General features: G+C 38.4%; 1 protein-coding gene across 2 annotated transcripts in view; it reads right to left on the bottom strand.

Annotated features, from left to right (window-relative positions):
* LOC150100223 (transmembrane protein 245) overlaps positions 1-18334 on the bottom strand; it is a 282836-nt gene that overhangs the window by 250292 nt on the left and 14210 nt on the right. For both annotated transcript variants that reach the window (XR_016549228.1, XM_090402358.1), the window contains exon 3: positions 442-542. Coding sequence is in view for 1 of the 2 variants with exons in the window: in XM_090402358.1 (XP_090258484.1) it covers positions 442-542 (101 nt within the window). In the remaining variant the exon portion in view is untranslated. The remainder of the gene's footprint in view (positions 1-441; positions 543-18334) is intronic.

Genomic DNA, 18334 nt, shown 5'->3' on the forward strand with positions numbered 1-18334 from the left:
CTACCATAGTTCTGTGGAACAGCATTCATTATGTAAATGCTATAATTTCCCAAGAATACAACCTCCAGCTGTTTAATAAGAGAAATATTAACTGATTGCTTTGCTATTGATCCCATAAATGGCATTTATTTACTTTAGGCCTTGCAGTCTCTCATGCATGAGAGTGATATATACAAAAAAAAAAAAAAACATAACTGAACAATTCAGGTAGCAGTAAATAATCCTAACTCATGATTCCACTGTATAACAAAATTTAAAAGCTATGGATGCTAAGCCAAATGATGTTGGGTATGAAGGGTATATCATTTGTTGTTATTATTTTTTACTTGTTATTATATTATAACAAGTAAAAATGTCAAAAATGTAATCATTAAATCAATTAATGAATATGCAGAAGTATGCCTGCTAAGAGGAAAAAAGTGAAAAAATCTGCATACTTACTACAGTGGGACTAACTGGTGAAGAACTGGGCCTTAACCATACTCCTACCCAACTTCCCAATGTTGAGACTATGGATGGAGATGGATGACTTTCATTCATTTCTAAAATAAACATAAGCATAAAAATTACTTTAGTATATTTATCTGACACACACACACACACACACACGCACACGCAATGTTACAAAACATTTTATAAACCTATATAAAGTGAATGTAGAAAATGTGAATGATAGTATAAATGGTTTCTCAGAGAACAAAAAAGATGAGATAGATGCATTGAGTGAGATCGCGTTGTTGAATAGTGCGATAGAAAGAGCAAAACAGCAGCTAGAGTGCATGAACAAAAGTAGACTGAATGAACCAACCAATAATAAAAGGTATGACAGGAAAAATAGACGTATGAATGTCAACATGAACAAAATGAAGGATAGAGTGCTGTATGGAGACTCGTTAGTACGAGGTGTGTTAGTAGAGGATTTGACAAAATCGTACCAACCTGGTGCGACCATAAAGGACGTAACTGAGTCTATTAGAGAGCAAAAGGAAAGGGTGAAAGAAATGATTGTTGTGGCAGGTACGAATGATTTGAAAGGAGATAAAATGGAAATGATAGAAGACCTGAATGAATTGTTTGAGGTAGCAAAAGAAAAGAGTGAGAGAGTTAGAATGATTAGTCTTTTGCCACGGTATGACAGTGAAATGTTTAAAAGGAGGGCTATAATTGCGAATGACTTTATGCGTGGGTTATGTATGACGAGTGGTGTGGAATTTGTGGATGTGTGGAGTGAGTTTGATGGGCGAAAGGATCTATATAAGATGGATGGCTTGCATTTGAATGGTTACGGTGTACGAAGACTTGAGAAAGTGTTGCTGAATGTAGTGGATGTGCAAATTCAGGGAAACTAGATTTGTTAAGGGGGGGGAGTAGAGATACAGTCCTTATGGAGGCAGTTGAATGTAAGAATGAATATAATATGCCAGAGCAAATAAGGACAACAAATCTGAGTGGGATAGTTAATATAAGGCATCAAGGTAGGGTTGGGGCTAATGGGGGTCTTAAATTCATGTACACTAATACTAGGAGTATTAGGAACAAGAAGGAAGAGTTTTTGGCCATGGTTGGCACTTCCAGACCACAGGTTATAGGTATTAGTGAAACATGGCTGACTGCAGATGATATAACTAGTGGGATTGAATGTGATGGGTATAGTGTGTTCAGGAATGACAGAGAGAATAAAATGGGGGGAGGAGTATTGTTGATGATAGCTGATGAGCTCCAGCCAAGGAGAATAGAAGTTGAATTGCAGGATAGAGAAAAGAGCACATTTGAGGCCATTTGGTGTGAGATTGTGGCTAGCAGAACTAAATATACAATTGGGTGCTGCTATAGACCAGGTGATGGAAAAGATGGAGTTGACAGTATGCACAAGCAAATAGAAGAAATGGGTGGAAGGAGGGTGATTATTATGGGAGATTTCAACTATGGTCGCATTGATTGGAGTGAGGAGAGGACACACGGGAGGAAGGAAGTGGATTTTATGCGGTTATTAAGGGATAACTATCTGCGACAGCATGTAATGGAAAATACTAGGGGTCAGAGAGTGCTTGACGTAGTAATTACATCTGAGGATTTGGCTGTAACAAATATGACCACATTGCCACCAATCGGTGAGAGTGATCATAGGGTCTTAACTTGGAAGGTGGCTAAAGGTGTAGAATTTTCAATTAAGACAGGGTACATGTGGAATTATCGGGCTGGAAAGTATGACAAGCTTAGGAGTTTGATTGGTTCAGTGCCATGGCATGTACAACTGCAAGGACTAGAAGTTGATAGTGCATGGGAGGTAGTTAAGAAGTGCTTGCATGAAGCAATGGCTGACTGTATACCTAGTGTCCGAATAATAAATCAAGTAGGGGTTAAATGGATGAATAACACCATTAAGCTTGAGTTGCAAAAAAAGAAACAACTACGGAGGGAATTTAAGGAGAAGGGTGACCGGCAGGCACATGAACGGTATAAAGTGCAGGCCAGAAGAGTGACGAGTGTGGTAAGAAAAGCAAAAAAGGATTACGAAAGAACATTGGCCATGCAGGCTAAAGAGAATCCTAAACAGTTTTTTAGATATGTAGCAAGTAAAAGGAAAAATGTACATGGCAGATTGATTTTAAAGAATGCCGATGGTAGGGGAGGTAACTGAATCAGTTGAGATAGTTGAGTTACTGAGTGAGCACTTTGCAAAAGTATATCAACCAGGTGGTGACATTGCAGAAACGAATAAACCAGTAGATTATATGGGAATTGTGGTTAATGAAGTGGAGGTGAGTAGTCTATTGCATAACCTCAATGTCAATACATCTGTGGGATTGGATGGTATACCAGCTCGTGTTGTACGAGAAGCAGCTAAAGAATTGTCAGTACCCTTGACCATTTTGTTTAACTTGAGTCTCGGGTCTGGGTTAGTCCCGAGCGGGTGGAAAGAGGGGAAAATAGTTCCACTGCATAAAGGTGGTTCCAAGACTGCTGTTGTAAATTACCGACCGATTAGCATATCAGGAATCATTGTCAAGGTCTTAGAGAAATTAGTCAAGAAAAGAATACAGGATTGGATAGATGAAAATGGGATATTGTATGGGGGACAACATGGTTTTGTGAAGGGTAGATCATACCTCAGTAACTTGCTCACGTTTTATAACACAGTGACGGCTGAACTGGATAGGGGTAATGAGTTTACAGTGATACTACTGGACCTTGCCAAGGCCTTTGATAGGATACCACATGGAACCCTAATCAGTAAACTGGAGCAGATGGGTATAGATATAGGGTTGGTGAGATGGATAAGAGGGTGGTTGAAGGAGAGATATCAAAGAGTGGTTTATTCAGGAGTGGAGTCTAAAAGACGTCTTGTGACTAGTGGAGTGCCACAGGGCTCTGTTCTTGGACCACTGCTTTTCAATTTGTTCATCAATGATATTGGAAAGGATCTGAGAGGAAGTGTTCACTTATTTGCTGATGCAAAGTTGGGTAGAGCAATTGTGAGTGCACAGGATGTCAAAATTTTACAGGATGATTTGGATAGTTTGGAGGACTGGGCTAGGAAAAATGGATGTCAATTTAATGTGGCAAAGTGTAAGGTTATGCACTTTGAGGTGAAAAGAATAGCAGCAGTATATCGCATTGGTGGAACCATACTCCAGGAAATTGATGAGGCCAGTGATTTGGGAGTGTTGGTGGATAGGGAATTGAAGTTTAGGGGGCACCTTGCAAATGTAACTAAAACAGCTCACCAAATCACTTGGCTTCTGAAAAATACTTTAACATGCAGAGACGAACAAGTTGTTGTTCCTCTGTATCGAGCCTTGATAAGACCCCATCTGGACTTTTGTGCCCAGCTATGGGCACCAGGGTTTCTTCGTGATGGGGAGGAAGTGGAGAGGGTCCAGAGACAAGTGACCAAGATGATAGCAGGTCTGTGGAATGAACCTTATGAGAATAGGTTGAAGATTTGTGGGTTGCAGAAATTGGACGATAGGCGAAGGAGGGGTGATATGATTGAGACATTCAAATTACTGAAGGGTTTTTATAAGATTGATCCAGAAGATATTTTTGAAAATATGACTGGTGGTGGGAGGACTAGGGGCCATGCATGGAAGCTGGGCAAGAGCATGGTTGACAAGGGTGTTAGAGCTAGGTTCTTTACTTGGAGAGTGGTAAATGAGTGGAATAAGCTTCCAGAGTCTGTTGTGGGTGCTACGACCGTGAATGAGTTCAAGGCAAGGTATGATAGATACTGTGTGAATGTTGAATAGTTGTTCTTGACATGATGTTAGGGCCTCCCTCGATGAGTCTGTCGACTCCTTGGAGTTTCCCGGAACAATAATAATAATAATAATAATAAAAAAAGAGCCCACTTCTGGATGGTGATTACAAATTCCGCATTCCTGGTCAACTTCCCATTATGTTCAAGAAATGTGATATTCTAGTCCTCAAAATAAAAGTCAATTTATGCAATAAATTTAGTGTCCCACCATTCCCAATTAACTCAAAAAGAATTAAATTTTTAATTTGTGATCTAAAGCATGCACACCAGCAAGCTTAAATCTGACCTCAGTTCTTAACAACTTAATATATTTTATATCTTATCTTAATTATCTTAATAACTTTTTACTTGGAGAGTGGTGAATGAGTGGAATAAGCTTCCAGAGTCTGTTGTGGGTGCTACAACCGTGAATGAATTCAAGGCAAGATATGATAGATACTGTGTGAATGTTGAATAGTTGTTCCAGACATGATGTTAGGGCCTCCCTCGATGAGTCTGTCGACTCCTTGGAGTTTCCCGTAATAATAATAATAATAATATCTGCAAGGATTATGGTCACTAGATTTGAAGAAATGGGAGTTCAAGTCTAGTTAGGTTAGGCTGGTAAGAGTTATGCACTTTAGAGCAGAGCTTATTTTTTAAGTAGTGCAATACCAAAGCAGTTCTGATGCTGAAAGTTGTATTCTCATAAATGCTCTGGTAATTTTCAATACTTTTAAATTAATTTCAAAATATTTTACTTGGAAAGAATAATGGATTGTCATATCCTTTCAATCAACAGCTTTGGGTCACCAAACTGAAGCCTTCTAGGTTCTTCCTTCAACAATTACATAGAGACATTATGAACATGTTGGTTTAATAGTGGCAGTTATGCTATGGAAACGACCTACTTGATTATCAAGATAGTGCCATATGTTTGTTTCAGCATTGCAAGTATCTTCTAAGCTGTATTTGCAATCTTAGTTATATGATTTTAAAACTATTATTATTATTACAGGCAACTCCACGGAGTCCTTAGACTCATCGAGGGAGGTCCTAAACATCGTGTCAAGAACTATTCAGCAGTCACACAGTATCTATTGTTTAGAGAAAAGATTTTTTTAAATTTAATTTAATATTAATCTTGTTTATAGAGATGTTCTCTGTTCAACAATTATTTCTTTTATTTCCGAGTGTACCTATATATGCACAAGGGTTCACTCCGAATGGTGCAATGATCTCCTTTTTATTATTGCTTTCAGAATCCAAAAAATCACTGACTCAAGACTAAATACAAAATAAACACATTTAATAAAACAAAAACTATATATATATATATATATATATACACACACACACACTTCAAACAACTTTACATAACTATAACCAACCACAGAATTAATTGGATCCAAGGCCTTTTAAAAATAAACTTACACTTAAGACTAGACTAAACACTTTGTTTTCACAATGACAATATGTTCATAGCCAGTTTCTTTCTCTGTTAAGGCCCTTTTCTGAAGATATATGACTTTATTCTTCATTTTCATAGGATCCATTCTCATCACTCATGTAGCATACATTAATTCTTCCTGAATCAATTCTGTCTTTTTTTCAGTAGAAATAATAGTTAGATCCGGCATCCTTAAGACAGATGAAACTTCCTAATCAGCGTTTCCTCGAAACTTCCTTTAGAACATAAATAGCAATTTCTTCTTTTATTCGCTAATGCTTATTGACAGTCTTAACTCTTCCACTTTAAAAAACCTACAGTTCTATGATTCCCTTTTCGGAATCTACTATTAATCTTCCAATTAGTGTTTTCTCGAACATTCCTTTTAAAACGTCTATAGCAATATTTCCCTTTTATTTACCAATACTTATTCCACTTTAAACTTTATAGTTCCAGGATTCCTTTTTCAGAATATATTATTAATTTTCCTCCGACTGTCACATAAAAAAACTCAATTTCCTCCGAATCTAAATATCTGCCAGCCTGTGTTCTTATTTCTTCCCAAACGCTCTCTTGTTTACACCCGTTACTTCGATACCGAATGCTCTCCTTGTCAGATGTCAATCACACATCAAACTTCTCGCCGAGCATGCGCACTCCATGAAACTGGCAAGCAAGAAGTTGGGTTGGCTGACACACAGATTACGTTAGCGACAAGAGAATGTCTTCAAAAAAACATAAACACTTAATATTTTAAACTACAAATAAATTGTTTAAAGTAACACAACTATTCAAATCTGGCAAGTACATAAATTTTTTAACTTCTTTACATTTCATTTTGACAAAACAATTTCAATAACGGGCACATCGCAAGTGCCGACAATGCGTGTTATGAAACTAAAACTAATAAACATTCTAACATAAACAATACATAAAAATATTCAGAATTTTAAATTATGATTATTTTTACACTATCATACTTTGCTTTGAACTTATTCACAGTCATGGCACCCACAGCAGACTCTGGTAGCTTATTCCACCCATTCATCACTCTCCAAGAAAAAAACGTAGTTCTGACACCCTTGCTAACTGCACTCTTGCTCAGTTTCCATGGATAGCCCCTAGTTCTCCCAACACCAGACCTGTTCTGAAAAATTTCCTCTGAATTAATCTTGTAAAAATCCCTCAGTAATTTGAATGTCTCAATCATATCTACCATCTTGGTAACTCGCCTCTGGCTCCTCTCTGCCTCCTCCCCATCAAGAAGAGCCCTTGGTGCCCAGATCTGGCCACAGTAGTCAAGATGGGTCTTATCAAGGCTCGATAAACAGGAACAATAACCTGCTTGTCTCCGCTAGTCAAAATATTCTTCAGTAACTAAGTGATCTGATATGCTGATTTAGTCACTTTTGCTATGTGCCCCATAAACTTCAACTCCCTATCCACCAACACTCCCAAATCTCTGACTTCGTCAATTTCCTGGAGTACAGTTCCACCAATGTGGTATACTGCTACTAATCTTTTCACCCCAAAATGCATAACCTTACACTTTTCTACATTAAACTGACTGCATTCTCCTTTGTCCAGTCTGCCAATCTATTCAAATCATCCTACAAAAGTTTGACATCACCTGTATTAACTACCCAACTTTGCATCATCATTGGCAAATAACTGAACAGTCCCTTTCTCAGATCCTTTCCTATATCATTAATGAATAAATTAAACAGTAGTGGTCCAAGAACAGAACCCTGCACTAGTCACAGGCTTCTTTTAGACTTTACTCCTGAATAAACTACTCTGATATCTCTCCATCAACCACCCTCCTATCCATCTCACCAACTCTATATCCATCCCCAAGTGCTGCAGTTTACTGATTAGTCTATGTGGTATCCTGTCAAAGGCCTTAGCAAAGTCCAGCAGTATCACCGTAAACCCATTACCTATATTCAGTTCAGCCATCACTGTATTATAAAATGTGAGCAAGTTACTGAAGCATGATCTACCCTTCACAAAACCATGCTGTAGTGCTGCTGCAATAGGCATCCTATTTCCATCTATCCACTCTTGTATTTTGCTCTTGACTAATTTCTCCAAAACCTTGACAACAACTCGTGATATGCTGATCGGTCGGTAATTTGCAACAGCAGTCTTGGAGCCTCCTTTATGCAATGGAACTATTTTCCCCTTCTTTCCACTCCCTTGGAACTGACCCAGAGCTGAGACTTAAATTAAACAATATGTTCAAGGGCACTGACAATTCCTCTGCCACTTCACGTAAGACTTGAGCTGGTATACCATCCAATCCCACAGATGTATTCGCATTACTATAACTCATCTATAACTTCTTATGCACTGTAACTCTGAGAATCCTAGCATGATCAGTTTCTCTAGGCATAATCTCACCAATATAATATGCTGTTGGAAATATCATCACACTAAAATGCATAACTTTACACTTACTAATACTTAACTGATAACCAATATTAATTATCCACAGTTCCACCCATTCAAATCATTCTGTCAGATATGAGGAGCACTGCTGATTGTCCTATCTACCTCTGCATCAGCAAACAACTGAACTAATGATGTCGGAAGGGACTTCTAACATCATTAAATTAATGCAGAATGAACAACAATGATCCAAGGATTGATCTCTGAAGAACTACTGGTCGCTTTAAATCTAGCAGTCTTGAATCCCCCATCCCCATATACCTTTCTGATACCTGTCTATCAGCCAACCTCTTATCCAAGTTAATAGTTTATATTCCAATCCTATATCTTCTGATTTATGCAACAGCCTTTTATGTAATATCTTATCAAAGTCCAAAAGTAAGTATCGTAGCACAGCTATTTCCATATTCAACTTAGCCATAACATGAAAAAATATCAGCAAATTATTTAGACAAGCCTCCCTTAAATAAACGAAGTTGTTTTTTTGCAAAGTATATCTCTGTTAACCAGTTCTGAGTGCAAGCTCATCACTTTCAACACAACCACTCCAGAGATATTGAGAGGTTGGTAGTTAGACACAGCAGTTTTTGCACTATTTTTGCATAACAGTACTATCATACTTTTTTTTTTTTCTTTCTTGCAGGTTTATTCCTGTGCTAAGACTCAAATTAGCACATCCAGGGTCAGGGGGAGCCCAACGAATTCAGATGAACACTCTATCAGTATAAATGCTGATATCCTATCTGTCCCTACTGCCAAATTTTTGTCCAGGTTGCTGGCTGGATTTGTTACTAAGAAAAGATGGGGAAACAAATTAAAAAATACTCACTACCAGAATACTGATGATGACCTTAACAGCAATTCCAGTAGATCTTGTCATAATTCAAGTGTGCCTGCCAATAAGAAACTCAGAAATTATGAAATAAAAAGCATATGACCAACTAGAGGAACTAATAACATCAGTTAAAGATAATTTAGTATATAACTAAACAAAGGAGATGCATATAGTGGTATTTTTAGATTTTCTAAAGACTTTACATAGATTACCATGCAACAAGTAGGTAACTAAATTGAAACAGATGGAGGTTAGACAATCTATTTCAATTGAAGCAGTTAGCTATCAGATAGGTATCAACAAGATGTATATGGGGAAAATAATATCCAAGAATATTAAAGTAACTAGTGATGTGCTGCAGAGGTATATTTTGAGGCCATTATTGTTTAACTTGTATGTTAATGATAGTAAAACAGTTTCATTGGAGATGTGTAGATGCTTGACGATGAAGGGAAGTTAGGAAGATGCTTGAGTTCGATCACCTCCTTTATGAAGTGGCACAATCTTGCCCTCTTTCACTCCTTAGGAACTTGACCAAGTGCAAGACTCTTATTTTAAAAATAATAATAATAATAATAAAAATAATAATATAAAAATAATAATGATAATATAAATATAATAATATAAAAATAATAATAATAATTCCAGGTCAAATGTTAATACTAATAATAATTCCACTCACCAACCACTCTCCATTTAAACAACCTTCTCCTCACTCCTCTGCTCACACCCTCCTCATACAGTTTCCAGCGATGGCCTCTTGTTCTATCCCCTCTCCCATTCTATGAAAAATCTCTTCCATGTCAACCTGATAACAACCTCTGACTAGCTTATATGTCTCAATCATATCCCCTCCCCCTCCTCCTATTCACCAGACTTTGAAACTTACATTCTCTCGATCTGTCCTCATACTCCACATTCCAGAGACCACCATCTTGGTGAATCTTCTCTGAACCCTTTCCAATATATCCTCATCACGATGAAAACCTGGCGACCAAATCTGGGCACAATAATCCATATGATGCCTGATCAAGGCTTATACAATGGCATCATAAAGTCTTTATTTCTGCATGTCAGGGTCCTCCACATCGTTGCCATTATCCGATGTGATGTCTTCGCAACTTGTGCAATGTGGTCTCTGAATTTTAGGTCCTTGTTTCCCCATCAAAAGCTTTTGCAAAATCTAAGCGTACCACTGTATATGCATCTCCCTTGTCCAAGACATTTGTCACCGTATTATAGTACATAAGTAGGTTAGTAAAACATCATCTCCCTTTAAGAAACCCATGCTGATAACTACAGAAAATACTGCTGATATCAACCCATTTCTGTATCCTACTTCCCACCAAGTGTATACTTTGCATCCCATCAGTGCACCTTACACTTTGCAGCATTGAACTAACAGTTCCACTTATCTGCCCATTCATGCAATCTATTCAAGTCCTGTAAGGCCATAACATTTGCTTGGCTCTGCATTGCTCTCCACAATTTTGCAACAGCTGCATATCGCTAGTTAAATCCATCCCACTATCATTAACATACAAATTGAAAAAACAACAATAGTCCCAAAACTGATCCCTGCAGTACACCACTAGTCACCTATCTCTTTCGGGATACTGCACTCCCATATACAATTTTCTGATATCTATCTGATAGCCAGTCACTGATCTAACTCAGAAGTCTGTTATCCAATCCCATCTGTTTCAATTTATTAACAGCATGTCATGTGGCAGTTCATCAAAAGCTTTTGCAAAATCTAAGTATACCACTGTATATGCATTTCTAAATCACTTAGGGAATTGAACAATGTAGATCCGAATATAAATTAAATTATACTTTAATAAATATTTCCGATATTTCGGCAACGTCACATTGCCATTTTCAAAAGGAACTTACAAAAAAGGCACGTGCACACAGGCACTACAACAAAGTAACTGAGAATGAAGATGTGAAGCTATCGTTCTCCTAGAAGTCCTGATGGTGCCATCTAGCGGGCTAAGTAGATGTTCTTGGCCGTTGGGCTGAAGGTCTGCTGATGTATGCCTCCCAAATTTGGGGCAGTCGCATACAACCAAATTTGTTGAGGTTTGGGGAGTTTCTTAGGGCTGAGGCTGATTCCATAAATAGTCTTTCGAATTTGTATTTGCTACAGTGTATTACTGTAGCTTTCTTCCACCATATTTTGTGGCGTGTATCCAGAGCATGGTCTGCAAGACCAGAATGGCTGTACTTGTGAAACCGGATGTAGTCCTTGTGTTCAGAAATTCTGATTCACTGAGCTACACAATATGCCTGTGTAGCTCAGTGGATGTGGCGTTTGCACACCACCGCGCTAGGCCGCACGAAGGAAGTCTTGGTTTCGAGTCTAGTCGGTGACTAGAGGAAATTTTTCCAAGCCTTTTTTCGACCGGTTCCCGAGTTAGTCGATCTCTGGCACGGGCAAGCAGGTTTTTCCTCCCGGAAACTCGGGTTTTTCGTCCTGTAAACTCAAGAAAATCGACCGTAGAACCCACATTATTTCAGGCATTAAATATATTGTGTTAGGGTTAGAGACCACGAGATGGCGGCACATTTGAGCCGTCTCTCTTCACTGCGTACCGCTTAATTAGTGATAGCCTTGGGCCATCTGTCTCTGATTGGGTACCAGTGGAGATTGAACTGCCCACTCAGTCTCCAAAAGTTAGATAGGGCTAAATGGCCTCGCCTACTCCCGTATATACGGGAATAAAAAGGCGTTAGCTGATTTTTTTTTTTTACAGTGTATTACTGTAGCTTTCTTCCACCATATTTTGTGGCGTGTATCCAGAGCATGGTCTGCAAGACCAGAATGGCTGTACTTGTGAAACCGGATGTAGTCCTTGTGTTCAGAAATTCTGATATTTGCTGTCCTGCCTGTTTGGCCAAAGTACGACAGTTTACAACTGCAAGGGACCTGGTATACACCAGGTAGGTCTAAGGGAAGTGGTTGGTCTTTGGTGGAGTGGATAAGGGATGCCAATTTTCTGTAAGGCCTGTAACTGGAGGTGAGGTCATGTTTTTTTAAAATTTTGGTAATTTTTTCCGAGGTGCCTCGGATGTAGGGAATGGTGATGGATTTAGAGTAATCTTTGTTGTGGAGGGACAGGAGGGGGGCTGTGGTTTGTAGGTTTTAATATTTTTTGGATTTTTTTTTTTGGGGGGGGGGTAGCCATTGGCTGAGAAAGTGTTGAGGATGTGATTTAGTTCAGTGTTTAGGGCCATGTCGTTAGAACAGATTAGTTTAGCCCTGTTGTATAGTGTTTTCACCACTCCATATTGTTGTGGGGGAGGGGGGGATTGTTGGTGAATGTATCTGCCTGTATGGATGGGTTTTCTATAAACTGAGAAAACCAAGGTTCCATCAGAATGCCGGGTGACTAGTGTGTCTAGGAAAGGGAGGCTGTTATTTTCCTCTTTTTCCAGGGTGAACTTGATTCTGGAGTGTTATCGGTTGTTTAAGTGTGTAAGGAAGGAGAGGAGTGTTTCAGAGCCATGTGGCCAAACAGCAAACACATCATCAACGTAGCAGAGCCTAAGGCTTTTTCTTCAAAGGTCTCCATAAAGAAATTGGCCCAGGGTGGGGAGAGTGGTGAACCCATGGCTGACCCCTCTATTTGTTTGTAGAATTTTCCCTGCCAAACAAAATAGCCTGAGTTCATTGTGAACTGAAATAGGGCTGAGATATCGGGAGAAAATTTAGCTTGGATTAGCTCTAAAGTTTCCTTGAGTGGAACATTTGTGAATAAGGAGGAGACGTCAAAGCTGACCATTATGTCAGTATGTTGGAGTGTAAGGTTTTCTATGCTGGCTTTGAAGTGGGCTGAGTTTTTTTTATGTGAGGGGGGGGGGGTGTATATGCATCTCTCTTGTATATGCACTGTATATGCATCTCCCTTGTCCAAAACATTTGTCACCTTATTATAGTACATAAGTAGGTTAGTAAAACATCATCTCCCTTTAAGAAACCCATGCTGATAACTACAGAGAATACTGCTGTTATCAACCCATTTCTGTATCCCTACTTCTCACCAATATCTCCAGTACCTTCATGACAACTCCAGATATATAGTTTGGCCTATAATTGAAGCTACAGTTATTGTGTTTCACATGCTTTATGATCTTTGATTAATTTAGAATATGTTAACCTCTTAACTCGAGTTTTTAATTTAGTATTGAGTCAAATTGAGTGGATGAAATTTTGTGTATTCTGTTTAGATATTCCAATAAACATGTCATATTTACCTAAACCTGAGTCATGCCTGATTACGATTCCAAATTACCACTTATAAAAAAAAATAGAACCTATTTTGGCAGGAAGGATTTAGAAAGAAAGTATAATTATAGATTGTCATGACTGCAATAATCTGAATCTATACGGCAGTGTTAAAGTAAGATATTGTGTAAGAAAGTCTCAGAATCTAGTATTGTCTCCCAGAGCGAGGATCCCTTTCTGCTATAGGATACTGGCTGGTGCAGCAAAATATAAATTTGTTTTATATATATATAAAACAGAAAATATACAGAGAAAGCAGCGACACAAAAATAGAGCAGCCGGTAGGATTTTAATTGAGTAAGGTTTTGAATAAGAAAGGATTTAATTGAGAAACAACTAATTAAATATAAAATAACTATAAATAAAAATATTTAACAGTATACAGACCATTTGAAATAGGAAGTGATCACTATTTAGTTTTGAGCAGGATAAAATCGAATTTCATATTGAAAAGAAGAGCATATAAGAAAGTTTTAAAATGAATCAAAGTTGAGCAGCTTTCAGAAATGAACTGTTGACTCAAATACACAAACATCATTTAAGAAAAAAAATGAAAGAGTTTGAAAACAAGAGCCAAACTTTGGAGATTCAATGGCAAACATTGAAGAAAACATTGACTGACTCAGCAAGAGACATGTGGTGAGGTTGTCTGCAAGGATAAAAAAATCAGAACTCCATGGTGGACTCAGGAAGATAAAGAGGCAGTTAAGGAAAAGAAGAAAACATATTGAAAATTCCTGGCAAGTCAATTTACTCATAGAGAATACAGAAAATAATGTAAGAAAGCGAAGCACTACGTAAAACTAGCTCAACAAAAGTCATGAAGAGACTTGGGTAAGAACACAGAAAATAAATATCATATCAGGAAGGTGACAAAATATTCTGGAGACTATTTAAAACACTTATAAATGGAGGAAATAGTACTGTAAAAGGAATCAGAGATGATAAAGGTGACACTACTGACATCTAAAGATAATTCATACATGAAGATAAAGACACCTGAAATATCTTTATGAAAAGTGAAAATAAAGATATTTTAGATATCTGGTAAACAATTAACAGACTGCTAAACAGTTAAATAAGGAAAGCAGTGTGAGCAAGGTGGTAGACAACTCCCAACAGAAATGCAGTCAGGAATGCATATCCATACTTGAAGTAGAAAAAGTCATCAAAAACCCACAATGTGGAAAGGCAGCTGGATTAGATGAAATTTGGCCAGAAATGCTCAAACATGGAGGTATAAAAGTTTTACAGTGGCTGCATTACATAATTCAGAAGGCCTGGTCAGAAAGTTGAATTCTAGATAATTGGAGCAGAACTCTCATAGTATCCATCTATAAAAAGGGAAATAAAACTGGAAGTGAGAATTACAGAGATATTTCCCTACTGAGTGTTCCTGGTAAGATTTATGCAACTACTTGAGAAACATCTAAGAAAAATTATGGAAGGGAAGTTTGGTCAGATTCAGGCCAAATAGAGGTTGTGAGGATCAGATTTTCAATTTTAAGACAAATAGTTGAGAAATCTTGGGAATATAAGAAGGATTTGTATTTAAGTTTTGTTGGTCTGGAAAAGGCATATGACAAGGCGCCAAGAGAAACCCTGTTCAAAATACTACAGTTATATGGTATAAATGGTACATTATATCAAACAATACATAGACTCTATAATAACTAATATTTAAGGAATTGACAGCGTATACTAGAAATATAGATTAAATAAACTTTAATATACACTTTCCGATATTTCGGCGAACGTTACGTTGCCATCTTCTTGGGAACTTACTAAAAGGACACGTGCACACAAGTACTAATACAACAAATGAGACTGAGGCTAGGACGCTAGCGTTTTCCTAAAGTCCTGATGGTGCCCCCTGGCGGGCTATATTGGTAGTTCTTGGCCTTTGGGCTGAAGTTCTTTTGATAAAAGTTTCCCAAATTTGGGGCAGTTTCATGCATCCAAATTTGTTGAGGTTTGGCATGTTCCTAAGGGCCGAGGCTGATTCCATGAATAGTCTTTCATACTTGAACTTGCTGCGGTGTATTACTGTGGCTTTCTTCCATCTTATTCTGTGGCGAGTATCCAGAGCGTGGTCTGCAAGCCCAGAGTGGCTGTACTGGTGAAATCGGATGTAATCCTTGTGTTCTGAGATTCTGATATTTGCTGTCCTGCCTGTTTGGCCAAAGTAGGACAGTTTACAGCTGCAAGGGACCTGGTATACACCAGGTAGGTCTAGGGGAAGTGGTTGGTCTTTGGTGGAGCGGATAAGGGATGCCAGTTTTCTATGTGGTCTGTAACAAGTGGTCAAGTCATGTTTTTTTAAGATTTTATTGATTTTTTCTGAGGTGCCTCTGATGTAGGGAATAGTGATGGATTTAGAGTAATCTTTTTTGTGAAGGGAAGGGGTGGTGGGTTGTGGATAACTGGGTTAAGTATTTTTTGGATTTTTTGGAGGGGGTAGCCGTTGGCTGAGAAAGTGTCACGGATGTGATTTAGTTCAGTGGTTAGGGCTTGATTATTAGAACAGATTATTTTTGCCCTGTTGAATAATGTTTTAATAACTCCATATTGTTGTGAGGGGGGGGGTGGGATTGTTGGTGAATGTATCTGCCTGTATGGGTGGGTTTTCTATAAACTGAGAAAACCAAGGTTCCATCAGGTTGGCGGGTGACTAGTGTGTCTAGGAAGGGGAGGTTATTGTTTTCTTCTTTTTGCAGGGTGAATTTGATTCTAGGGTGTTGGTTGTTCAAGTGTGTTAGGAAGGAGAGGAGTGAATCCGGGCCATGTGGCCAAATAGCGAAAACATCATCAACATAGCGAAGCCATATGGTAGGTTTTTGTGGGGCTGAGTTACGTCCCATAGTGGATGGCATTGATTCCCCCACTTACAAACTAGCCAAGCATTTAGTCAAAGCGCTCTCACACTATACTGGCAATACACCATCACACATAAAAAACTCAGCCCACTTCAAAGCCAGTATAGGAAACCTTACACTCCAACACAATGACATAATGGTCAGTTTTGATGTCTCCTCCCTATTCACGAATGTCCCTCTCAAAGAAACCTTAGAGCTAATCCAAGCTAAATTTCCTCCCGATATCTCAGCCCTATTTCAGTTTACAATGAACTCAGGCTATTTCGTTTGGCAGGAAAAATTCTACAAACAGATAGAGGGGACAGCCATGGGTTCACCACTTTCCCCACCCTTGGCCAACTTCTTCATGGAGATGTTTGAAGAGAAAGCCTTAAACTCAGCCCCACAAAAACCTACCATATGGCTTCGCTATGTTGATGATGTTTTCGCTATTTGGCCACATGGCCCGGATTCACTCCTCTCCTTCCTAACACACTTGAACAACCAACACCCTAGAATCAAATTCACCCTGCAAAAAGAAGAAAACAATAACCTCCCCTTCCTAGACACACTAGTCACCCGCCAACCTGATGGAACCTTGGTTTTCTCAGTTTATAGAAAACCCACCCATACAGGCAGATACATTCACCAACAATCCCACCACCCCCCCTCACAACAATATGGAGTTATTAAAACATTATTCAACAGGGCAAAAATAATCTGTTCTAATAATCAAGCCCTAACCACTGAACTAAATCACATCCGTGACACTTTCTCAGCCAACGGCTACCCCCTCCAAAAAATCCAAAAAATACTTAACCCAGTTATCCACAACCCACCACCCCCTTCCCTTCACAAAAAAGATTACTCTAAATCCATCACTATTCCCTACATCAGAGGCACCTCAGAAAAAATCAATAAAATCTTAAAAAAACATGACTTGACCACTTGTTACAGACCACATAGAAAACTGGCATCCCTTATCCGCTCCACCAAAGACCAACCACTTCCCCTAGACCTACCTGGTGTATACCAGGTCCCTTGCAGCTGTAAACTGTCCTACTTTGGCCAAACAGGCAGGACAGCAAATATCAGAATCTCAGAACACAAGGATTACATCCGATTTCACCAGTACAGCCACTCTGGGCTTGCAGACCACGCTCTGGATACTCGCCACAGAATAAGATGGAAGAAAGCCACAGTAATACACCGCAGCAAGTTCAAGTATGAAAGACTATTCATGGAATCAGCCTCGGCCCTTAGGAACATGCCAAACCTCAACAAATTTGGATGCATGAAACTGCCCCAAATTTGGGAAACTTTTATCAAAAGAACTTCAGCCCAAAGGCCAAGAACTACCAATATAGCCCGCCAGGGGGCACCATCAGGACTTTAGGAAAACGCTAGCGTCCTAGCCTCAGTCTCATTTGTTGTATTAGTACTTGTGTGCACGTGTCCTTTTAGTAAGTTCCCAAGAAGATGGCAACGTAACGTTCGCCGAAATATCGGAAAGTGTATATTAAAGTTTATTTAATCTATATTTCCAGTATACGCTGTCAATTCCTTAAATATTAGTTATTATGTCTAACCAGCGTATAAGCCTCTCAACAAGAATACATAGACTCTATTTAAGCTCTAAGTCAGCAGTTAGAATTGAAGGACGTACAGGAAGATGGTTTGATGCTAAATCAGATGTGTGACAAGAGTACACGTTATCTCCAATGTTATTTATTATCTATGGATCACATTATGAAGGAAAGTGGTATAAAATCTGAATCAAAATTGGTGATGTTAATCTTAGCTCTTTACTTTATGCAGATGATGTTATACTTCTGAATAAATCCAGTACAAGTTTGCAAGATTCCCTGACTAAACTGAAAAACTGTTGTAATAAATTTGGTTTGAAAATCAGCAATTAAAAGACAATTAAAATAGACAGACACATTGAAAACATCAACTGTATCCTGAATGGTGAACCTATAAAACAAGTAAAATATTTCAGCTATTTAGGCACAATTTTTAGTGAAGATGGTAAATTAAATATGGAAATGGACAACAGAATTAGTAAAGCTTATATTGTAGGAAGTCATCCAAATAAATTTATATGGAATAAGAAAAAAATTAGTTCAAAACTCTAAATTATCTATAGTTTATTTATTCATGTGGGGTTCTCCCCCTTTCCTCGACCACCCCTTAGGACTGGTTCAGTCCT

Source organism: Typopeltis vanoorti, chromosome 13, assembly GCF_054136105.1.
Source record: "Typopeltis vanoorti isolate ZY-2024b chromosome 13, IOZ_Tvanoo_1.0, whole genome shotgun sequence".
Taxonomy (NCBI): domain Eukaryota; kingdom Metazoa; phylum Arthropoda; class Arachnida; order Uropygi; family Thelyphonidae; genus Typopeltis; species Typopeltis vanoorti.